The sequence below is a fragment of the Danio rerio genome, chromosome 5, assembly GCF_052040795.2.
Source record: "Danio rerio strain M-AB ecotype USA chromosome 5, GRCz13ab, whole genome shotgun sequence".
NCBI lineage: Eukaryota > Metazoa > Chordata > Actinopteri > Cypriniformes > Danionidae > Danio > Danio rerio.
The window spans coordinates 12,704,801-12,731,270 of record NC_141025.1 but is presented as its reverse complement, the minus strand read 5'-3'; the positions used below and the strand labels follow the sequence as shown (position 1 = coordinate 12,731,270).

The window sequence follows — 26,470 nt, the reverse complement described above, 5'->3', positions numbered from 1 at the left end:
GCTGTTTCTCATAGTCTGCTTGATTTCTAATAAATTAAATCAAGTCCTGTCGTACACATTTCCAGTTGAATATCTTATTTCCCATATAGAAAACTAATAAGCAAATGCTGCATTTCCATACACGCATATGAAGGACGGCCTCTGATAAATGATTGGTTGTTTATTCTAAAAGAGGCTAATTTAATTTGTTCCTCCATTTCCCGCTTTCCGTTGCCTTTTATGCTGCATCATTTGCATATCTGTTCTGATTGGTCAATTTATTCAACAGAGGAGACATGAGGCTTTTGGAATTTGATTATGCTGCATCAGAATAATTCCATGTTTAAATGATAAAGAAACATTTAGTTTGACCATTTTTATTATTGGATTTATGTAAAATACAAGCCTTTTCTGACACAATGCCTCTGATGAAATCTTTTAGAGTGGTGCATTTCAACACATAATAGTGTGGTGCAATTTACAACCAGTTTTGCTGTACACAAGTTTTAGAGCTGCAGTGGGTCATTTGTGAAGCAAAGAATAGGATAAAGCAGAGATGCCCAAACTTGGGCCTGCAGGCCAAAGTTGGCTTATGTTAACCTTTGATTTTGCCCGTCATCCCATCTGAAAAAAAGAGGGGGAGAATGTTGGGGCGAATGCCTTTAACTGAGCTTGTCATGAATGCTTGCTTCTTTGATTGTTCTTTGACTGAAATTAAATGTTTGAATTAAAAGTTGTGAATAAATCAGATTATTAAAATGTAAATACTGTCACGCGACAATAGAGGCAGGGTGCAAATTACATTTGGGTTTGGGGTGGATCGGCCACTATAATTAACGCTTGATCCCCCTGAAGGAGGTCAAAACAAGATGTATGGGGGGGTCAGTTCTTTAATACTGAGAAATGTTTCACTCTGTATTCATTCATTCCTTTTCTTTTCGGCCTAGTTCCTTTATTAATCAGCGATCGCCGCAAAGTAATGAGCCGCCAACTTATCCAGGATATTTTATTACACACCGGCTGCCCTTCCAGCTGCAACACAACACTGGGAAACACCCATATACTCTTATTCACATACATACACTATGGCCAATTTCATTCATTCATTTTCTTTTCGGCTTAGTTCCTTTATTAATCAGCAATCGCCACAGAGTAATGAACCGCCAACTTATCCAGCATATGTTTTACGCAGCGGATGCCCTTCCAGCCGCAACCTATCACTGGGTATGGGTAAACACCCATACACTCACACATATTTAACTTACCAAATTCACCTATAGTGCATGTTAATAAACTATGGGGGCAACCGGAGCACCAGGAGGAAACCCACACCAACATGAGGAGAACATGTTAACACACAAATGCCAACTAAGCAGCCGGGGCTCTAACCAGCTACCTTCTTGCAGTGATGGGATCGTGCTACCCACTGTGACGCCCTCTGATCTGTATTTTAAATAATCATCCTAATCATTTAAATAATAGATAATATAAATATACATTTGATCCACCCAAAAATGGTTCAGACCATTGGTAATGCGTAACCCCGCAGTCTGATAGCGGCAGATCTAGAACACCAATAGACATTGTGTTCTCAAGACTTTTTCCTAAAATAGGTGTTTGTATCTATATTTAGCCTAAAAATGAAATCAATTTAGACACGTAGTTTGTACTAAAACCTACAGTAACATCTGAAATAGCTAATCAGAGAATACTGTAGGCCACAATAGACTAAATATCCCTCAAACCGCTAAAAACTTAAATACATTTTATTAATAATCTAGATGTAATTAAAAGTAAATACATAAATGACTAAGGCATGTATTACACAAACTAAGAGTTGACAAACCGTTGATCCCCCTGATCGTCAATGTAAAATTCGCACACTGGATAGAGGACAATACACAAGATGTCAACGAGCAATCAATATGTATGAATGATGCAAAAGCCTCTAAGTGCCATCTGAAATTTTCTTGTAATATTAGCATTTTTCTCAGGTTTTTATATCTTGTTCCAGTAATTTCACTTTTATTGCAAATATCGGGTTATTTTCATCACTCTTAGCATGAAATAACAACATAAATGTAAGAGGCTAAGAAACTTGTTTTTAAAAGTTTTTAAGAGGCGTAAAAACTTGCTGGATAAGTTGGCGGTTCATTCCGCTGTGGCGACCCCGGATTAATAAAGGGACTAAGCCGACAAGAAAGTGAATGAATGAATAATACAACAAAAGTATTTATTTTTTGAATCATAATAAATTAGGAAATTACCATGACAACTTTAACCCCCTCAGACCTGAATTATGTTCCAAGTTTCAGAAAAATGGGATGTCATGTGATGTCCATTGTAATGGACGCAGGGTCTGAAGGGGTTAATGTACAAGTTTGGTATATTTACCTTTGGCCACCACCCTCAATCAAGTTTGGCTTTTGACCCTTCAAAGGAAAAAGTTAGGGCACCCCTTGTGTAAATCATGACTATTTTCCTGTTTCTGAAATGCTTATAGAAAAAACAAAATGTTTGCCTATACTAGTGGGCTGTTTAAACAGATTGCAGTTTTATTTTGTACCAGTGTTTTTGGCACTGAAATGACCCACCATCTCAATTCATGTTTTTTTTTAAATAGCGCTTTTTACAATGTAGATTGTGTCAAAACAGCTTAACATCGAAGTTTTAGTATAGTCCAGATTTCAGAGTTAAAGTTTGGTTTATTTACTGAACTTATGTACACAAGTAATGCTCTTATATTGTATGATGGAAGTATTAGCAGAGCGTTTTATCCAGCGTTACCAACAGTACATTATTACAGGCTCAGTAGGGAGAATGTGAAGTTTACAGCACTGCTCAAGGGATATTTTATGCATCAACCCTCCTGAGATTTGACTTTATAGTCTTTTTTGTTTGTCTTACCAGCTGAGATCTTTAAGTACTAATCCACATCACCGCATGATGTCAACAGAAGTGTGGTCTGATGATCTCACATGGTCAATCCCTGAAGTTTACATAACTTCAGCCCATCATTACGGATTATATTCCCAAAGACCAGACCATATTCCCAAAGCCACCATAAATAAATATTTGCTCTGTGCTTGTGTTATAATCTTGAGAATAGACCTGTCACTTAATTGACCCAGACCTGGGTCCCAGTGCTTCTCTTAAAAGTCCCCTGTTTGTTTCTAACTTCAGCATCTGAACCTTAGAGATTTATCTAGTGTTATTTTAGTACACACACACACACACACATATATATATATATATATATATATATATATATATATATATATATATATATATATATATATATATATATATATATATATATATATATATATATATATATATATATATATATTATAATATGTGGGCATAGATAAACATTATTTTCTCTGAATTAATCTAGATTAAAATGGCTCATTTGAATTCTGCCGAAGGCATTTAGAATATGTGTGCTACCCAAATAAAGTCTTTGAGAACGGGTTTGTCAAGCCAGGTGGTGCATTAGAGCAGGGGCTCATCTCCTGTTTCCAAAAAGCATCAAAAACTGCTTGAGAAACTGATTTACTATGATAATTGGTGATGAAAATAAATAATGTTTTATAAGCTGTACTTGTGTTTACTGACTGTTAATTCAGTTAAACATGAATTTTGAACTGTAGGCCTACATAAGCTCCAAACAGCAATTTTTTTTTTTTATCACCTTAATCCGACTAAATGTGGAGTATGCATATATTAATGCCATTATTGAAGTAAACACCGCAATCACACTATTACTGTCATGTAGGGCTTTTCGCCATATTTTCAGACAAGATACACACATGCAGCCGTCAGTAAAGGACCACACACACACACACACACACGTCACGAAATGCAGAAGTTTTTTCCTTTCCATTCAGCGTGCCTTACTAATTCTATAACACTCTTACCAGCCCATACTCATTATTTGCATCTAATACCCCAGTTTGTCACGACGGCATGAATGAAATGTTCATGAGTTAATGTGAAACTGCCGAACTGCAGATAAGGTCAGGCATCCTGCTGATTTGATTCAGAAGGCCACTCTTTTGTCAGACGGTTCACCAGTCAGGTATACATCCGTGCTTAAATATCAAGGTGAAAGTCATAGCTTGTGTAGAACCAGCTCCCAACCTAACTTTAAGAATAGATTAACAGCAATATATTTTTTTTATGGCGCGATAAGAGTCTCACGTTAACGCAGCATGTCTTAACTAAATTTAATAGTTTTATTAACATTTTTTATGTCATCTTATATTATTTAATATTATTTTATTTTATATGTTCCCCAAGAAATTATTTAGGTGTATTAGTTTTTGTACTGAGATCTTAATTTTTTGTTTTTTTGTTTGTTAGATTAGTTCCAGCTTTGGATTTGGTAATAATCTAATCTAATGCATATGGACAAATAAAATATTGAAATATATTTGTTTATGCTCTTTTATTAAAATATATATTATAATGTATAATATAATTTTTTATATAATATAATTCAGGGCGACATGGTGTCTCAGTGGTTAGCATTGTTGCCTCACAGCAAGATGGTCACTGGGTCAGTTGGCATTTCTGTGTGGAGTTTGCATGTTCTCCCCTTGTCGGAGTGGGTTTTGCATTTTAGGTGAATTGTATAAACTAAATTGGTCGTAGTGTATGAGTGTGAATGTAAGAGTGTATGGGTATTAACCAGTACTGGGTTGCAGCTGGAAGGGCATCTGCTACGTAAAACATATGCTGGATAAGGTGGCGGTTCATTCCGCTGTGGCGACCTCTGATAATTAAAGGGACTAAGCCGAAAAGAAAATTAATAAGTGAAATAGGCCATAGTGTATGTGTGTGAATAAGAGTGTATAGGTGTTTCCCAGTGTTGGGTTGCAGCTGGAAGGGCAGCCGCTGCGTAATGAAATATGCTGGATAAGTTGGCGATTCATTACTCTGCAGCGACCGCTGATTAATAAAGGAAAATTAATTTATATAATTTATTGTTATTTAATTATTCTATTATAAAAAGCTATTATTTTAACTGAAATAAAAATGAATTATACACATTCTTTTTTTAATTATGCGTGTATGTATATGTACAGTCTTCAACATATATAAGTACACCCCTCACAAATCTATCTTTTAGGTTCATAATAATAATGTGAATCTTTAGATAGATTTGTGAAAGGAAGCTTTACAATATTATATTTGTGCATATACATTAGATTAGTCAGTACTGAAGCCAAATCTGGAGCTTATCTAACAAAATAACTTATGATAACGGTCCAAAAACTAGCACACCCAAATTAATATGTTATAGAAAAATATTAGATACAAATTTTTAAAAAAGAGGAAAAATCAAGAGAAACAAAATAAAATTGAAAAATGTTGTTGAAATTTTGTTGTAATTTTTTGTTTGAAATATTTTGCTTGAATATAATTGTTTCATCTTTCAATTCCTAAGTATGTTCAGTGACTAAAATATTATTTTAATGAATATATCTGTTTAATAAATCAGTTTTGTTTAAATGCACTAAAGTAAATTGCCTTTTATTTACTGAGAAATGGAAGTTATTTTAGTTATAAGGTAAAAGTTTTTTTTTTTTAAATGATTACATATGATATAATTTTTAAAATGTTTTTAGTTCTAGGCAATTTTACTTTATTTCAATTATTTTTATATGACTTTATATAAATATTAATGTTTTGTGCTTTTACTTTTAGTTAATTCCCCATGGTGTACAGAGTTTCTCCAGAGCTTTGATTGTGAGCCAGTGCTCTCAAACTCTCCTCTGATTAAAAGCTCAACTATCATGTTAAACAAACCCTAAAATAAACCTCTCTAAATCAAAATAGCCCTCGCCATCGCTCCCCAGAGTATTTATACAAGCGTTTAAATAGTGGTGTCTGGGGGGTGGGGAGAACAGGCTTTACTCGGGGGGGTTATGTTTTTCAGTGAAGCGACAGGCGTAGATGTTGACAGTAATCAGATGAGTGCTTGATAGATGAATACAGATGGTGTCCTGTTGAATCACACAATGCTTTGGCTCTGCTTCTCCACTGACATCAGCCCCATTTAAACACTCTCATTAAGCAAACGGCCACCAGGCGGCTGTTTAGACCGAGCCCAGAGCATGAACGACAGCACCGTTTGTCAAAGTCAGCCTGTTTTCTCTCACTATTTAGTTGAAGGTGTTGGAAGAATATTTCATCGTGCTTATGTTGCACTATTAATATAGCATGTTTAAAACAGCCACAAGGCTGATCAAAGTGGTCTTCAACATCATAAAAACAAGAGATAAAAAAAAATGATAAAAATAGAAACACAGACACGAAAACAAGCTAAATAAAATTTCTCTGTTTAAAAGTGACTTCATTTTTACACTTCAGTCTGGAGTGAAAAATTAATAGAATTTAGGTTGAAATTAACTGGTTTTGGTTGTAATGATCTTAAATTTCTTTTGGGGATATAAACTACCTGACAAAAGCCTTGCCTTTGAACAAAGTTGTAAGAGCAGCAAATAATAACTTGACTTCTAGTTGGTCATTTGGAAACGTGGCAAAAGGAAGATTTTTCTGACGAATCGTCTGTTGTACTGCATCCCAATCATCACAAACACTGCAGAAGATCTACTGGAGCCTGCATGGACCCAAGATTCTCATAGAAATCAGTCAAGTTTGGTGAAGGAAAAATCATGGTTTGGGTTTAAACCAACAGCCTGAGGTATCAAGACATTTGTGCTGCTCATTACATTACAAACCACAGAAGGAAATTTCTTCAGCAGGATAGCACTCCTTTTTCAGCCTCCACATCCAAGTTCCTGAAAGAAAAGAAGGTCAAGGTGCTTCAGTATTGGCCAGCCTAGTCACCAGATATGAACATTATTAAACATGAAGAAGGAGGCATTGAAGATGAATCTAAAGAATCTTGATGAACTCTGGGAGTCCTGCATCATGACTTTATATTCTATACTGGACATTATTTCTGTTAAGTGACAGGACTTTTGTCTAAGCAAAGTCAGACCTTACTGTCTTAATTAAATAATTAAAATAAAGGCATGATTATATTTTATTTGAATAAAATAAGCGTAATCTAGAGGCCTTTGCTTTTCATATAAGCCACTTCTGATACCAAACGATCAACTAGAAGTCAAGTTATCATGTGTTTTTCCTAAAACTTGCATAGGCGACAAGACTTTGGTCAGGTAGTGTACAGTTTCACAGAGTTTACTTATAAGGAAACACAAAGGCCAAACTCCCTTAGTCATTCACCACAATTCAAAACAGGGCTGTGTTTTTGATCACAAAATGGGAAGTGGCTTTAAGAAAAATAGCAAAACTCACTGTAAAGGATTGTTTCCACCATCAAGTCAATAATGAGGAAACTCCAGTCAACTGTAAATGTTATGAATCAGTCTGAAGAAGAAACAAGTGTCTCTCTGTCTGTCTGTCAGGAGAATGCTTTGTAGCCAAAAAGTAAAATAAAATAAAAGGTCAAACTTTACATTAAGGTTTGATTAATTAATTTATTTACTAATATGAACTAAGAATAAACAATACTTGTTCAGCAAATATTATTTATGGTTCAACATTTATGCATCATTAAATTTCAGATCCATGCTTGTCAACATTAATTAAAACACGGTGGATCAATGTCTCCTCATGGTTAGTTTTGTCCATATTTTACAGCAAGTTGTGTCAAAATAATGCAGCTTTTTTATTAACGTGTACCCTTTGTTTCATGTTGTCACTCCACTCCTAATGCTCTACAAGTTTCCAGTTACTCTACAAATTCACGATTAGCACCTTTCCCATCCGCGTGATGTCATGTCTGTCAGCCGTGTGTGTCGTGTTGACAGGATTTTCAAACTGCGAGAGGGAAGTCAGACGTGCCAGAACCAGCGCTGGTGCAGCCGAGGTGTTTGTGTGTTATTAAATGAGAAAAACATATGCCTCATTAAAACCTGTCAAAAAAACAGGGAGGCAAACCGAGTTCAGTGTCTGTGAGGGAATACAGTCAGCCGTCATGCATTGCTGTTTATTTTAAAACTTGAGTAATACTCGGACTACGAACTACTATTATCACCACTTAAAGGGTTGTTCACTCAAACAATGACTTATTTTTTTTATCTTTGGGTGCGCTGTTGCTTCAACGCCTGTGGTTAGAGTTAATGATTAGGAATTTTTACCAAATGTCTAATGTCTAGACTTGTTTGTTGTTCTCTAGCTGCTATATTTAGTGTATTTGGTAGTCAAGTGTAATTTAGTGCTTGAAATGTCCTCGAGTCCGGATTCGAACTTGGGACGCCCTGAAGTGCTACTGCACCATATTTTGCTAATGCGCCGGCGTAAATGTCATTTTACCCGTTTCTTAAATTCATATATAGTACTACAGTTGTGTTTGTTGTTGTCTACATAAATGGCTTAGTTTTAGAGCACTGGATGATGGTTTTAAATATTATACTTTAATCCATTGGTGTTCAAAATATGGCTAGTTTCAAGTGTTATTTTTCATCATCAGATAAAGGACTGGAGGATTTGGTCATCTGTTGTGTATATGTGCATCACAGTGTGTGTTGGACATGCACACACATATACACACACATATACACACACATGCACAAACACACAGGAACAGCACAGAGCAGGCTGGCGAACCCTGAGGCGCCTCTTTCATGTTTAACAGCCAGAGAGGCTGGTGAAAAAGTGGCTCACTGTTACACCTCCAGGTGCTGAAATTCATAGCTGTGAATTCAGGATGAATCTTATTAAAGGAGCTCTTTAGTTTGGTTGAAAATGTGGCTCATTTAGTTAAACTCTCATGTAGTTAAACAGTTGAATTTTATTATTCTATGGCACTTTTGGGAGCACTTTTAGCTTAGCTTAGCATTGGTAATTGAATCAAATTAGACTGTTAGCATCTCACTCAAAAATGAATCAAAGAGTTTTGATAAATTTCCTAATCAAAGATGACTCCTTTGTAATTAGTTACAATGTACACAGACATAAAATTAATGCACTTTGTAAGTCACGACGTAAAAATCCCTTCTGGGAGCAGTTTTAGCTTAGCTTAGCATAGATAATTGAATCAGATTAGATCGTTAGCATCTCACTCAAAAATGAACCAAGGAGTTTCAATAATTTTTCTATTCAAAATGACTTCTCTGTAGTTACAGTGTCCACCAACAATAAATTAAACTGCTATTTTCTAGGCTGATATGGCCTGTAAAAGTTTGCATTTCAACAAGAGAAGTTAGTTTTAATAAACTTTCAGAAACTTTGTAACTTACGCTCAAGCACAACACAACAGCTAAATGATTATATACTTCTGGGAACTTCTCCGTAACCTTCATGAATCCCATAATGATGAGTAAATCCCCAACATAATCCCAGTAGTCTGTCTTTCCGCCAGTGACATATGCACTCATCACGCCTTCATCCTCATCAGCTTTCCCTCATCAAGTCCTTACATATTGTAGCTTTACATATTGGATGCTTTTCTTGATGACAAACTCTGCTTGGCGGTAATTTTTGGGTCCTCTCGAAGATTTTGGCCGGCGTTACGGTGGCTTGCAATTAAGTGTGTCTGGCCCAAAAGCGAAGGCACTAAACAGCTGGCAGAAGCTCAATACTGACATCATGCAGTGCAGTTCTTCTCTCTCTTTTGTTGAACATCTCTATCTGTTGCCTCAGTAATTCGAGTCCAATTTGGCTCGTGCCGTTGTCTTTTCTTTGCTCACTGTTTAAACGGCAGCTGATGCAATCGGTTAACCAATCTCTTGTTTAGGATTGAATTACCTCAGAGATGCCGTTTAATGTGAGCGGATTAGTTAAGATATTTGAAAATGCCTGCAGGAAGTTGACCAAATCGATTATTGAACATTTTGTTTTTTGTTCTGCATCTGGTGTTCACAATAGTTTGAGCTGTTGTTGCAGGTAGTGTCCGAGTTATCATTTTTAGAAGAACTGCTGTCTTTAAAAAATAAATTAAGTTCATAAATTCTTTATAGATATTTGACTAATTTAATGAATATATACAGTTGAAGTCAGAATTATTCACCCCCCTGTTTATTTTTATTTCCCAATTACTGTTTAATGGAGAGAATATTTTGTCAACACATTTCTAAACATAATAGTTTTAAAACTAATTTTTAATAACTGATTTATTTTATCTTTGCCATGATGACAGCACATAATTTTTGACTTTTTCAAGAAACTTCTATACAGCTTAAAGTGACATTTAAAGGCTTAACTAGGTTAACTAGGCAGTTTAGGGTAATTAGGCAAGTTACTGTATAACGATGGTTTGTTCTGTAGACTATCGGGAAAAAAAAATAACTAAAAGGGGCTAATAATTTTGACCTTAAAATGGTGTTTAAAAAATTTAAAACTGCTTTTATTCTAGCCGAAATAAAACAAATAAGACTTTATCCAGAAGAAAAAAATATTATCAGACATACTGTGAAAATTTCCTTTGCTAAGTTAAACATAATTTGGGAAATATTTGTATAATATAAATAAATAAAGGGGGGCTAAAACTGTATAATTATATATATATATATATATATATATATATATATATATATATATATATATATATATATATCCTATTAAGCAGTTTTTTCTAACCCTTTTCCTGGAGGCACACCAACAGTACATATTTTGGATGTGTCCCTTATCTGACCCATTAACTTCAGGTTTTGGAGTCTTCTGACGTTCTGATGCGTTGATTCAGGTGTGTTTGATTAGAGAGAGGTTGAAAATGTGTACTGTTGGTGTGCCTTCAGGAACAGGGTTTGGAAACACTGCTATAGAGAACAGGAATGTGTCATTACTGTGCATTCTGGGTATTTAGAATAAGGATGGCTGATTCTTATTGATCTCTGTTGATTATTGTATTATACTCACCGGCCACTTTATTAGGTACACCTGTCTAACTGCTCGTTAAAGCAAATTTCTAATCAGCCTTAATGCATTTAGACATGTAGACATGTTAAAGAAGATCTGCTGCTGTTCAAACCGAGCATCGGAATAGGGAAGAAAGGTGATTTAAGTGACTTTGAATGTGGCATGGTTGTTTGTGCCAAACAAGCTGGTCTGAGTATTTCAGAAACTGCTGATCTACTGGTATTTTCACGCACAGCCATGTCTAGGGTTTACAGAGAATGGTCCGAAAAAGTAAAAATATCCAGTGAGCGGAAGATCTGTGGGCACAAATGCCTTGTTGCTGTCAGAGGAGAATGGCCAGACTGGTTGGAGCTGATAGAAAGGCAACAGTAACTCAAATAACTACTCATTACAACCGAGGTCTGCGGAAGAGCATCTCTGAACACACAACACGTTCCACCTCGAGGCAGATGGGCTACAGCAGCAGAAGACCACACCGGGTGCCACTCCTGTCAGCTAAGAACAGAAAACTAAGGATACATTTCACACAGGCTCACACAATGTTTGTCCCTTTATGACCACAGTGTACCCATCTTCAGATGGCTACTTCCAGCAGGATAACGCACCATGTCATAAAGCGTGAATCATCTCAGACTGGTTTCTTGAACATGACAATGAGTTCACTGAACTCAAACGGCCTCCACAGTCACCAGAGCTCAATCCAACAGAGTACTTTTAGGACGTGGTGGAACGGGAGATTCACTTCATGGATGTGCAGCTGACAAATCTACAGCAACTGCGTGATGCTATCATGTCAGTATGGACCAAAAATTTCTAAGCAATATTTCCAGTATCTGATTGAATAAAGTTGCCGGTGAATGTATATGCACCCATCAGCAATAAACTGTAAGTGCTTACACTACGGAAAAAGAAGAAAATGCAGTTACACTTCACTGCAGCAGGCAGAATGTTATGGAATGCATATTTTCAGCTTCTTAGACACACAAAGAGCATTTATAAAAGTATATAGACATTAGTCAGTTTTAGTCTGGGTGATTGTGAGATGTTTTTCAAAAGATATTACTAATAAATGGTCGTTCTCTTTCTGTTGTGATTTCCATTGGTTTACATGTGTGCTCTCGCGTTTGTCCAAAAACAAGGCCGACCGCAACTTGCCGTGACGTAGATTCCCAAACTCTATAGAAAGTATTCATTTAAAGAGAGATCTGTGAGGGGTGTACTCATTTATGCTGAGCACTGTTTATGCACTTAAAACCAGATTTATCAGATTTAATAGTTTTAATAACTCATTTCTAATAACTGATTTACTTTATCCTTGCCGTGATGACAGTAAATAATAGTTTATTAGATATTTTTCTAGATACTTGTATTCAGCTTAAAGTGACATTAAAAGGCTTAACTAGGTTAATTAAGGTTGATTCGGCAAGTCATTGAATAACAGTGGTTTGTTTTGTGGACAAAGCTAAATCCTAGCCGGATACATTTCTAGCCGAAATAAAACAAATTAAAAAAAAATTCCAGAAGAAAAAATATCATAGGAAATGCTGTGAAAAATTCAAATTCCTCATTCAAACATCTTTAGTGAAATATTTGAAAAAGATACTGACAGGAGGGCTTATCATTTAGACTTCAACTGTATGAAATTAAATGTTTTGAAAGTGTGCTCGATCTTAGTAAGCAGCCATTCAGCACTTGAGAAAAGTGTTTTCTGGCATCTGTGATTTGCAAGCTGTGGGCTTGACATCTGAACCTCCGCAGGTGTTGCTGCTCGTTCCTGCCAGTTTGACGATGTCTCCTCCGTGTGCTTCTGTCCTCAGATTCAAGTGTACGGCCTGGAGAGCGGCCAGTGTGAGCTGACCATGGGGAACTCGGCCGGAGACTTTACCTGCGTCAACCTGAGAGACAGCGGCCCTCACCTGCTGCTGTGCGGAAACAGAGACAGGCGGTACGACATGCTGCACACAAGCCCACCTCATCTATCATCATCACATTCACACACACATAGACACGCACACATATTTGTATACATGCTTCACAGGGACTTTCCATAGCCGTATTGTATTTTAAAGTGTAAAAACTGCTTATTATGTGGGGTTAATCTACCCCTAAAGTCGACTGTCAAAAGACCCCGTTAGCAATGGCTTAAACCTTTTAAACTAGGTCAATTAAACAACTTTGTGTCCCTGTAAACCACATAAACCTGTACACACATATTTACACACACACGCACATACACAGACATTCACACATATGCATATTCGCATATTCACACACACACGCACACGTTATAAACACACATTCATACTTACTTCACACACACACATGCAGTCACACACATGCACACACAGACATTCACTCACATACATCAACGCACACACACACACCCACACACACAAACAAACACACATTTACACACACACACGCGCACATTCACAAACACGCACTCATTCTCATACACACAAAAGCACACGTACGCACACACAAACTCGCACATTCACAAACACACATTTACACTCACACATTCACACACACAAACACGCACTCATTTACACACACAAACACACACTCATTCACACACACAAACACACATTTACACACACACACACACATTTACACACACAAACACACACACACAAACAAACACACATTTACACACACACACACACACATTTACACACACACATTCACACACACAAACACGCACTCATTTACACCCACAAACACACACTCATTCACACACACAAACACACATTTACACACACACATTTACACACACAAACACACACACATAAACAAACACACATTTACACACACACACACACACACACACACACACATTTACACACACAAACACTCACTCATTCACATACACAAACACACATTCACACACACACACACACACACAAACACGCACTCATTCACACACACATTCACACACACGCACACACAAACATGCACACACACACACACACACACACACACACACACACACATTCATACACACAAAGTCGCACATTCACACACAAAAACACATGCAGTCACACACATGTACACACAGACATTCAATCTCACATGCATTCACACAGACCCACACAAACACATTCACACACAGATTCATACACACACAAACTCGCACATTAGCACATTCACACACAAACATGCACATTCACACACAGACACACATGCACACACACACACACACACACACACACACACACACACACACATAATTGTAGTCTGGCACATGACTGTGACTGGAGTGTCCTAAACACGGGGAGTTTGATGAGTTGTGATGGAAGAGAGACTCTCTCATTTACACCTGCAGCTGCTGCACATTCTGCTTATCAGCTTGCATCACACATTTCCCTGAAGGAACTTCTTTTATTCCAGGTTGGGGGGGAAGTTGTTTGCATTGAATATTATAGTTTTGGATTATGTAATATATGGCTGTATGCTAAAGTTTTAGCAAGAATGATAAAGTTTGCAGATTTATAAAATTCCAAAATATGGAATGAGGAAAATCTGCCATGAAAATCAAGATCAGTGTCGCTATAGATTAATGCGTCGAGTTGTATAACAGTTGAGTCGAGTCGAGTCGAGTTGTTTTCCCAACTGCTTACACACAGATTCAAAACAGTGTCACCTTTTTTCAAAACTCTACACTCAATTCCTAAAACTTCACACACAAAATGCAGAATGCCTCACATCTCCTTCAAAATGTAACACTGCATTTACAGTTTTACCCTAAACCTCAAATCTAAAAGCACGCCTCATATTGTCAGAACTCTACACACAAATCAAAAAACACACATTGGGCAAAACTCTTCAAATCTCCTGCAAAATGAAACTTTACATTCAAAACAATGTTTTTTTCCTCTGAAAATGGTATTTTGTTTTCAAATAACACTATGACCTGTTCTTCTCCATTCATCATGATGACTTACTGTAAGCCATTTTTTGTTCAGTGTTGCACTACAGACAGTACATAGGCCTGCATGAGTGCATTGTAAAATATTTCAGAATATTGTTTTATACAAAACACACAAATACACAGTACCAAATATATTTGATGACCAACTAAACTTCTCTGACCACATTTCTAGAACTGCTCGATCGTGCAGATTCGCATTCTGTAACATCAGAAAGGTCCGATTCTTTCTATCTGAACATGCAGCTCAACTTCTTGTTCAAGCTCTTGTTCTCTCCAGACTGGATTATTGCAACTCTCTACTAGCCGGGCTTCTAGCTAACTCTATCAAACCTTTTCAGATGCTTCAGAATGCAGCAGCACGAGTGGTCTTTAATGAACCTAAAAGAGCACATGTCACTCCGCTACTCATCCGTTTGCACTGGCTGCCAGTTGCTGCTCGCATCAAATTCAAAGCTCTGATGTTTGCTTACAAAGCGACTTTTGGCTTTGCTCCTTTTTATCTGCTCTCACTTCTGCGGATTTTTGTGCCCTTCTGAAACGTTCTGTGAATGAACGTCGCCTCGTGGTTACATCCCAAAGAGGAAAGAAATCACTTTCCCGAACTCTCTCATTTAATCTGCCCAGTTGGTGGAATGAACTCCCTAACTGCATCAGAACGGCAGAGTCACTCGCTGTCTTCAAGAAACGACTAAAAACTCAACTAATTAAGTCTCCACTTTCCTTACTAATCTGCAATTGCCTCTCTGGCTATACCACTATATCACCTTTGACCTATTTATAGACCTGCTCTACAGTAAAGCAGTGTTTGGTTAGTGTGATCAGTAGACCCACAAGGAATCTGCGCGTGCAGAATTTTGCAGATTTCCACAGATTTTTAGCCCATCTTTGATTCTGTTTATTTACTTGTGTATATTTATATTTATTTAGTTTTAAAATCAATTTCAATATAATTGTTGACCAATATGAAATATTCATATGATTTATTTACAAAACAGCTTGTAAAGTAATATTTCCTGTCTTTTAGTATATATTACATGAGAGACTCGCTTTGTTTACCAAACAAAGTGGATCTAATTAGATTTGCATTGTAAACATTAAATAAAAGTTAAAAAGGTGTTATTTTTTTATTTCACATATTACATTTTTAGTTATGATACTGCCAAAATCATTCAGCAGAAATCTGCATATTTTTATCTAAATTCTCTGCAGAAATAGCAAAAAAAAAATGTCTGCAGATTCTGTCTGGCCCTAGTGATCAGTTAAAAAATTTATGTTTCCACATTTGAGCAGTGTGTGTGTGTATGTGTTTGTGTGTGTGTGTGTGCGTGTCCTTGTGTGTCCGTGTATGTCCGTGTGTCCGGATGAATAAGTGTGGCATTTTGATTGGTTGTGTTTGGAAAAGGAAAGCAAGTAGCTTCCTGTTAGATGTTTGTGTTTTAGGAAGAGAATTGTGTGTAGTGTTTTGAAAAAAAGTGTTTTATGCAATTGAAAACAGAGTTCAAGGATAAGAAATAGCTTCTGTTTATTTAGATTTGAGGTTTAGTTTTGCATTTTGAGTGAGTGGTTTCAGAAATTGTGACATGAAAAGATTTTGTAAGCAGTAGGAAAAAACTGTAAATAGGAATCTAAAGTTGTATTCATTTGTTTAAAGGTCAGGGCTTTTGCTAAAGCACCACATGAAGTTATTTTCCAATTATTGTTTATTTTCTTCTGAACCTTTCATAGCAGTAGTCAGGTAAAGAAATCTCCTGTACTTCATTCCCACCCTTCTAAATGGTATTGCAGTGAAAACCAGTTGTGAAAACAAGAAGAGACTCTTTACTTGTGCTGTCTTACAATCAGTATTTGCTAAATATACAGTAAGTTCAAATGTCGCCAATCTGTGTTACTGGTTGAAACCTAAAGTGGCGATGAGGTCTTAAAATATATAGAAAGAGTCTTAAAAAAGGTCTGAAAGGGTATTGAAATTGACTCTCTGATTCATGTACACTCAAAAACTACCTTTGCTGCTTGTTCAAACTACTTATTTAAAATAAGCTGAAACAACACAATTCTTAAGTGTTTTTTGAACTTAACTTAATTGTTCTATGTTCAATCCACTTGAATTTTTAAGAACGATCAACAAATAACTTCTAGAACAGTCATGTCAAACTCAATTCCTGGAGGGCTGCAGCCCTGCACTGTTTAGTTCCAAACCTGCTCCAACACACTTACCTGTAGGTTTAAACAAGCCTGAAGGACTCACTTAGTTTGATCAGGTGTGTTTAATTAGGGTTGGAGCTAAACTGTGCAGAGCTGCGGATACTGCAGAAGACCTATTGGAACCCGTATGCATCCAAGATTTTCAGAGAAATCAGCCCAGTTTGGTGAAGAAAAAAATCATGGTTTAGGGTTACATTCAGTATGGGGGCGTGCGAGAGATCTGCAGAGTGGATATAACATCAACAGCCTGAGGTATCAAGACATTTGCGCTGCCCGTTACATTACAAACCACAGGAGAGGGTACATTTTTTAGCAGGATAGCACTCCTTCTCATACTTCAGCCTCCACATTAAACATCCTGAAAGCAAAGAAGGTCAAGGTACTCCAGGATTGGCCAGCCCAGTCACCAGACATGAACATTATTGAGCATATCTGAGGTAAGATGGAGGAGGCATTGAAGATGAATCCAAAGGATCTTGATGAACTCTGGGAGTCCTGCAAGAACGCTTTCTTTACCATTCCAGATGACTTTATTAATGGGTTATTTGAGTCATTGCAGAGACGTATGGATGCAGTCCTTCTAGCTCATGGGAGTCATACACAATATTTATTCTTTTTCCACTGCACAATGACTTTATATTCTATACTGATCAATATTTCTGTTAAGTGTCAAAGCTTTTCTCTAAGCAAAGTCAGACCTTACTGTCCTAATTAAAGAATTCAAAATCAAGACATGATCATATTTTAATTTGGTAAAATAAGCGTAATCTAGAGGCCTTTGCCTTTCACATAAGCCACTTGTTGAAGCCAAATGATCAACTAGAAGTTATTATTTGTTGTTCCTTAAACTTGGATAGGCGACAGGACTATTGTCAGGCAGTGCATATAGCCTGGGGTAGAAAACAATTAGTAATAATTCAAGGAATTACGAGCTGAATTCAGTCCTCCACAACCTAATATCTGCTACACAAAACCACTAAACGGAGAACAGAAGCTTTTGATGAATGGCTTCCACTCTCCACATACAGATGAATTGGACAGCGCTTAATAGATTTGCATTAGATGTCCAAGATTAAAGCACTCAGAATAAAGCACACCCAATTATTTCTAAAGTGGAAAAACTTTTATTTTTATATATATATTTCTCCCCCTCTCTCAGTCCACAGCTGTGGTCTTTTCAGAGCGCGACGAGCACTCAGTCCAGCTCTCCACTATTTTTGGCTTACCTTGAAAATCATTTCACGGAAAAAGCATCTGAAAAGCGCAGGCACTTCTAGAAGTGGGAATGGGGAATAATGAAAGCTCCGGGGTTTTTGAAAGGGACTGTGTTATTGTCAGTGGTGCATCGCCGGGGTCTATTGATTTAGCGGACAAAGAGACGAGCAGAGATGCGGTACATCTGCCCAGCGGCGTCCACATCTGATGCGCGCGTCTCAATTAGTCTGCAGCCAATAAAGAGCCATTGCATTGACACTTGTGACAGCGGGAGCACTGTTTTGGCAGGTGGAGAGACGCTTGGCAGGTCTTTGTAAATAAATTCCAACTGCATCTTCCCTCAGACACTATATGGAGTGCCAGGAGCGTGATGTCTTTCTGGCCAGCTGCGCTCCCTTTAAAACATCCTTTTATTTTAGCGTCATTCTTGGTTTGTTCTGATAAAAGGAAAGCTCTTACCTTTTGTTGGTCTTTGATGAATGAGAGGAGCGAAGCGCTACTTGGAGGATGATTTTGGCTGTAATGATTTGACCCCTTCTGATTGATTTGTTGATAAAAAATGGAGGAGTCTGGAGGAAATGCGGGTTGGGTTTGGAGGTTTATTAGTGTGGCCAAAGACCAAGACCTAATGGATCAAATCTGCTCTTCAGTTTGTGCTTGATTGGATCTGCTTGGCCAGATGTCTGACGGAAGTGAACATAAAGTTGGAGACATGAGGGGTCTCTGTGTTCAGTTTCATGCATGATCATTAAAGACAAGGCATTAACGTCCATCTCTTAGAAACACAAGCATTTGTTGTGGAGCTTGTGGATTTTTGATTTTATTAGTTATTTGTTTAAGGGTTTTATTCTACTCATAATGGCGTAAAACTCAGTTAAAAAGAAAAAAATAATGAATTCATTTATTTTCTTTTAGCTTAGTAACTTATTTATCAGACGTTGCCACAGTGGAATGAACCACCAACTATTCCAGCATGTGTTTTACGCAGCGGATGCCCTTCCAGAAACCCATGCCAACACGAGAGAACATGCACACAATCCACACAGAAATACCAACTTGGCCCAGCCGGGGCTCGAACCAGAGAAGTTGCTGTGAGTAGACAGTGTTAACCACTGAGCCACTGTGACGGCCAAAAGTAAAAATACATGATCAAAATTGTAAACATTAAAAAAGTTGATTTTAAAAAATATGAAAGTTTTCAATTGTTTAGAAATTGAAATGATGCTTGAAATGTTGAGGTTATAGAGCTTTTTCCGTAGCAGCTGCAAGACTTTAGAATGATCTTTCAGGCTTCTTAAGAACATTTCCTACTTTGGTGACGTTTCAAAGGTCACTGAAAACACTCTCACTCTCTTTAGCTTTTAATCATATCTTGTAAGTTTGTGTTTTGGGGCCGTCTGTTTATTTGGTACTTGGTGTACGTGGTACACTTTGGTACCCATTGTGGTTGGTTGAAAGAGTTCTAGAAATAATGTTGAGTTGAGTTGAATCTGGTTCACTTGATTAATTCTATTCATTTTTGATGGTTCATTTTGCTCATGGATCATTTTGTAGCTGTTTGTGGATGTAGATTTAATAAATGAAGAGTTCAGTTCCAAAAGCCTCTAATCTATTTTAAAATGAAGTAAATTAAATAATCTTGTGAAATGAATTGAATAATAGGGTATATAGTGTAAAGAAAAAAGTTTTATATTGCACATGGGAGAATGCGTGTCTGTAACATTTTTGTGAAAAGTGTTTAGCAAAAAATAGATCTTTTGGTTAAAGTATTTTTTTATTCTTTATTGTCAATGGAAAAGGTGCATTTACACAAAACAAACTTTTTAATAAACATGGTTTTAAAAATGTATTTGATGTTTTATATTTACTGAAAATAAATGGACACATTTTGGATATACAGTAGCAAAACGCCTTTAAATAGTTCTTGAAGGAATACATTTGACAGTGGTACCTTCATGGATCAGATTTGTACTTTTGATGACGGTTTAGTATTGTATCTGCTGGTTTTAAAAACCAAAGGTACATTTCTGTTGCCTATGGTACAAACCATGTGCTTAAATGTACAAACTGCAATGGTACAAATGTTTTATTTTTTTGTCACTTAAGGTACAATTCTGTTCCATAAAAAGGTACTGCCCACGTGAAAAATGGTACAATGTTCTACCTTCTTTGGTACAACATTGTACCATTTTTCTGAGAGTGTAGAGGAATTACCAACCTACGTCACACATGACGTCACATTGGTTCACGGTTGCAAAAAAAGACAGGTGTCAATAGAAAACATGTCGTGTTGTGCAGTAGCCCAAAAATATAAAACTTAACTTTTACCATACACCACACTGCTTTTAATGCCAACCGTCTGTGAGGACCTAATTTAAAATGCTGGACTCTGCAGTTCTCATTTCATATCAGGTAAGTTGGCGCTATGCTGAATCATACACATTACTCATTTAGGATTGCAGCAATGATTTCAACAAAAACAGTTAAATATAGTTAATTTAACTGCGGACACTGAATGCTGAGAATGAAATGTAAAAGTGTACGTTCACATGCAGTTGTTTTGCTTGTTGTTGATTTCCCAGGCCTTGTATAGCTCCATCTTCTTTTCTTGTCTTTGGCTAGGCAGAATCTCGGTTTTTAGCACTGCAAAGTTTTGAATCTGGTAATCACGGAACACACAGAACAACACTGTAGGCATTCAAAGACTTGTAGGCCTTTAACTTCTCTCTTGTAAAATCACTTGGAGTTTCAGTGAGCTAGTTGTATATTTGGGGCTGGATGCTTGGTCATTTCATCTTATCCAATATCCATTGGGAGGGTGCTATTGCAAATGGACCTGTCAGACGAACATCGCTCACTTTAACGTTAATTTTGCCGAGTCACTGTGCTTATCACTGGGTGACAAAACTGTTATAATACGCGGAAAGCATTATGTAAATAAAATATATAGTATATGTAAAATATATAGTAGGTCCCGACTCTCTGTGGTCGTTAAAAATCCCAGGATGTCCTTCGAAAAAGAGTAGGGGTTTAACCCCGGCATCCTGGCCAAATCTGCCCACTGGCCTCTGTCCATCATGGCCTCCTAACCCTCCCCATATCATGATTGGCATATCATCACTCTGTCTCCTCTCCACCAATCAGCTGGTGTGTGGTGTGCGGTCTGGCGCAAAATGGCTGCCGTCGCGTCATCCAGGTGGATGCTGCACACTGGTGGTGGATGAGGAGATTCCCCCCCCCCCCCCCCCCCCATTGTGTAAAGCGCTTTGAGTGCCCAGAAAAGCACTATATAAATGTAACGAATTATTATTATTATTATTATTATTATTATTATTATCAATGTAACTTTTCTCTAATACAACAACAAACTCTGTACCACATCGGATTTCATTCCCTCGCTGTAGCATACCTGTTTTTTTTCTGCAACCTCGCTGCGTGCGCATCCTGAATGTTTACAAACCAGTCATTTGTCTATAGGTGAATTAAAGAAACTAAATTGGCCTTAGTGTATGAGTGTGAATGTGATTGTGTATTGGTGTTTCTCAGTTCTGGGTAAAAAGATATGCTGGAATAGTTGGCGGTTGATTCCGTTTTAGCGAAGGAAAATGAATGATTAAATAATGTTTTATATGTTACTAGTAAAGCTGCCGTTTTTGTTTCTCTGCTATTAAATATGGTGAGGATGATGATGATGATGATGATGATGATGATGGTGTGCATGTGTTTCTCATGGCCGTGTGTGTGTTTTTTTCTCTCACAGTTGGCAGCTCTGGGAATGCCTGCGAACAATATTAGTTGATGAATTGAAGGAAGCCTGTCTGCTGACAGCTCTGAGCAACTAGATCTTGTTTGAGCATTAGATTTATGACCACTGCAACCTGCCAGTAAATATATTACAGCTTCTTACAAGACTAAATGGCGGGATGAAATTAAAACAGGACAATAGATGGGCACATCCACATAATTACTCGCAGCATTAAATCCTGCTTGGCTGTGCATTAACGATTCATTGTGCCTAATACCTTTTGTCCTCCAAGAGTTGTTTTTCTTTTTTCCTTTTTTTTGGTCCAAGCAGAATTTAATTTTGTCGATTATCTTTTGGAACGCGCCAGCATAGAGTCATCCTTTGGCTGCCTTCGGTACCATTAAAGCGGACAGATGGAATTGAAGTCCTTTGGGCCTGTAAAAGTAATTTCTTCATACCAGCTACTAATGTCGTCTCAGAGCTGTCATATCGTAATTTCTCCAACATATTAGTCTTGTGTAGCCAGACTTCGGGCTGAAGTGTGGTCCACTTAGCAGTTTATTCTAGCCAGGATGCGACTAACGCATAACACTCCTAACTACAGGTCATTTTGTTTCTGGTTTAGGCATGATAAAAAAATGAACTTGGTGTGTTTCCACTGGCTTGATGGCAGTGCAGTGCAGCAAGGGTTTTCAGTTTTTGCTGGTAATAGTCTGGATGATCCTTTTCTTCTTTGGTCTGGAGCACGCAGCGTTCATTTCTCCTTAATAATCATCTGACCACTGTACACATTTCCACTGTGTGATGGTCCATCCCAGATGCCTCCAAGCCCAGAGAAGTTGATGGTGCTTCTGGACACTGTTAACATAGGGCTTCCAATTAAGAAGTGTCCCAACGGTCCCAACTTTAATGATATGGGGTTGTGTTTGCAAAGACTATCGCTATTTCTCCAACACGTTAGTCTTGTGTAGCCAGACTTTGGCCTAAGGTCTGGTCCACTTTGCAGTTTATTCTGGGTAAGATGTGACTAATGTGTAATGCACCTAAATACAGGTCATTTTGTTTCCGGTTTAGGGACGAGGCAGGCAGGGTAAATGAATAGTTCGTCCAAAAAATCTAACTAATGGTGTGTTTCCACTGGCATGATGGGAGTGCAGTGCAGCAAGCGTTTTCAGTTCATTTATATAGAAGTTGAGTATAAAACACCCACACAGTGCATTATGGGATTGAAAGCACCACAGAGAATTTGTTGAGAGTCCAAATTTTGGACTTGTTGCTGGTAATAGTCTGGATGATCTTTTCTTCTTTGGTCTGGAGCACACAGTGTTCATTTCACCAAAAAATACTGCTTCATCTGACCACAGTACACTTTCCACTGTCTGGTGGTCCATCTCGGATGCCTCCAAACCCAGAGAAGTCAATGGTGCTTGTGGACACTGTTAACATAGGGCTTCCAAGTAGGAAGTGTCCCAACTGTCCCAAATTCATTTATTTTTTTTGATGTGGGGTTGTATTTGCAAAGATTATTGCAATTTCTCCATAAAATTAGTCTTGTTTAGTCATACAATGGGCTAAAGTATGATCCACTCTGCAGTTTATTCCGGGCAAGATCTGACTAATGTGTAATGCGTAACTAACTACAGGTCATTTTGTTTTGGGATGAGTTTGTCAGGCAGGGTAAATGAATAGTTTACCTAAAAGTTTAACTTACCCTGCATCCACAATACCACCAGCTAGAGTGTCAAAGTAGATGGAAGTCATTTCTTTTCAATAGGAGGCTTATGGTAATAAGCTATGACAGGGGTTCTCTATTTCAGTCCTGGAGGTCCGGCGTCCTGCAGATTTTAGCTCCAATCCCAGACACACCTGGCCTAGCTAATCAAGCTTTTACTAGGCTTTCTAGAAACATCCTTGCAGGTGTTAGGGCTAGTTGGAGGTAAGATCTGCAGGACACCGGACCTCTAAGAATGAGCTTGAGAACCCCTGAGCCATCGCATAGTTCGGCAGAAATCTATCAGAATGTACTAGTCCAGTGTTTCTCAACCATGTTTCTAAAGGACCACCCGCTCTGCACATTTTCCATGTCTCCTTAACCAAACACACCTGATTCAGATCATCAGCTCATTAGCAGAAACTGATAGACCTGTGATGAGTGTGACAGACAAAGGAGACATCCAAAACATGCAGGGTTGGTGGTCCTCCAGGAATGTGGTCAAGAAACACTGTAGACTAGCACAAACAACACAAAAGCCTTGCTACACAAACAGCTTTTAATTGTTTTTTTTCATTAGAAAACATGTAAACATGGCAGGGCGACCGTAGCAACGCTAACAGAGGGAATTCTGATGCGTAAATTTGAGCCTGGCCTTCCATACTGTACAGTAGTGTTGGATAGTGGCTTTTATTTTAAAGCTTCCAAAAGCGCATTAATCCATGGTAAGACTAACCCATTTGCAAAAAGAAAATTTAAATGACATGCTTTGTGGTTTATTAATTGCACATTGGTCATGATTTTGTTTGTTGTTTTCCAGAGTGAGAGTTTTTGACTTGCGGACTGGCTCATCGGTGCTTTCTTTATATGCTCATCACATGGGCGTCACAGCAGTCCAGGCAGATGATTGGAGGATTGTGAGTGGCGGAGGCGAGGGATTGGTCATTGTGTGGGAGATGAGGATAGGAGCCAAACTCTGGGAAATGCACAACAGGTGAGAGTGCATGTTCACTTTATTTTTTAATAAATAAAGAAAAATAAATTAATAAAATAAAGAGAATTTTATTTCAGATTATTATTTAATATCAGAGTTTAGATATTTTGAGGTGCTTTGAGGTGTTTTGACATAAAGACAGGGGTGGGGCTTATTTTGTGCTTCAAAATGCGCCACACATTCTCTATTGGAGACAGATCGGGACTGCAGGCAGGCCAGTCAAGTACCTGGATCCACTTCCTCCACAGCCAGGAATTTGTAATGTGTGCGAATGTGGTTTTACATTGTCTTGTTGAAATATGCATGGACATCCATGAAAAAGAAGGCAGCATATTGTGCTCCAAAATCTCCATGTACTTTTCAACATCAAAGGTGCCATCGCAGAAGTGCAAGTTACCTAATCCCCTACAATGACAGACCCTGACTTTTGGACTTGTTTTTGGTAGTAGTCTCGATGATCCTTTTCTTTTTTGGTCCGGAGCACACAGCGTACGGTGCTCCCCAAAAAAATACCTGAAATGCTGCTTCATCTGACCACTGTACAGGTGTGATGGTTCATCCCAGATGCCGCTGAGCCCAGAGAAGTCAATGACATTTCTGGACACTGTTAACATAGGGCTTTCAAATTGGAACTGTGCCAACATTTTCTGATTTGGGGTTTGTATTTGCAGTTGAAATGTATCAAATAGAAGTGTCAAAAGACATGACGTGTGACCCGATCCGAGTCTTTAAAATCTCTTTGAGAGCATCGGTAAAGCTGCAGATTTACTGTGTCTGTACCGGCTTTGCTACTCGAGCCTTCAGTGTATTGATGTTGCTAACTTTGTTTTTGATGTGTCAGAAGGCAGAATTCTAGGTCATACCCATCAATTGCGTAATCCCCATGGACCAATGGTACCTCAAAGTTGTTTAGGAGCCAAAACAACTTTGGTGAGCTGTTTTGAACTGCCGAAACAAACTCAAAAAGAAATTATGGTGCGTTCAAAATGAGATATATCGCACTCTGTAAGGGAAGTTTGGAGTAAAAAAATAATAGCCGCCATATTTAATTGTCATTCAAAAATGAAGTGATCAGAACTGGCCATTTCGCAATTAAATATTTTTAAAAAACAACCAATGGACACTTTGGGAAATTTTCCTTTGAGCAGGGAAGCTGCTTGGTGTCACTCAGTTCAGAAGAGCTCATCCCTATGCTCTAATCCCTCTAAGAGGAACCCTCCAAAGGAATAAGGGCATAGGGATGATCCCTTCTGAATGGAATCCACCCTTAGTTTTGGCTGGATTTTGCTCGAAATTATGTAATTTCAGTTCATTCTTTGATTTTGTTTGTTTTGTGAAGTGTACAGGGGCCTTTAATGTTGATTTTGTCCTGATGTTTACATTACATTTACATTAACATTTAGTCATTTAGCAGACGCTTTTATCCAAAGCGACTTACAAATGAGGACAAGGAAGCAATTTACACAACTAAGAGCAACAATGAATAAATGCTATAGGCAAGTTTCAAGTCTGTAAAGTCTAAGAAGGGAAGTATTAGTAGTATTTTTTTATTTTTTTTTGTACAGTTAGTGTGACATTCAGAGAGGCAATTGCAGATTAGGAAGTGTAGTGGAGACTAAATAGTTGAGTTTTTAGTCGTTTCTTGAAAGTAGCGAGTGACTCTGCCGTTCTGATGCAGTTAGGGAGTTCATTCCACCAACTGGGCAGATTGAGCGTGAGCATTCGCGAAAGTGATTTCTTCCCTCTTTGGGATGGAACCACGAGGCGACGTTCATTCCCAGAACGCAAGTTTCTGGA

General features: G+C 37.8%; 1 protein-coding gene and 1 long non-coding RNA gene across 5 annotated transcripts in view; both read left to right on the top strand.

Moving 5' to 3' along the window:
- Nucleotides 1-26,470, top strand: part of fbxw8 (F-box and WD repeat domain containing 8) — a 309,097-nt gene that overhangs the window by 10,780 nt on the left and 271,847 nt on the right. For 3 of the 4 annotated variants that reach the window (XR_015489839.1, XM_087250954.1, NM_001114578.1), the window contains 2 exon segments: nt 12,693-12,820; nt 24,500-24,673. Coding sequence is in view for 3 of the 4 variants with exons in the window: in XM_087250954.1 (XP_087107080.1) it covers nt 12,693-12,820; nt 24,500-24,673 (302 nt within the window). In the remaining variant the exon portion in view is untranslated. 4 annotated transcript variants of the gene reach the window in all.
- Nucleotides 5,879-10,412, top strand: LOC147843879 (uncharacterized). Its single transcript, XR_015490982.1, has 2 exons — nt 5,879-10,012; nt 10,285-10,412. It is a non-coding gene; the product is annotated as an uncharacterized LOC147843879 (long non-coding RNA).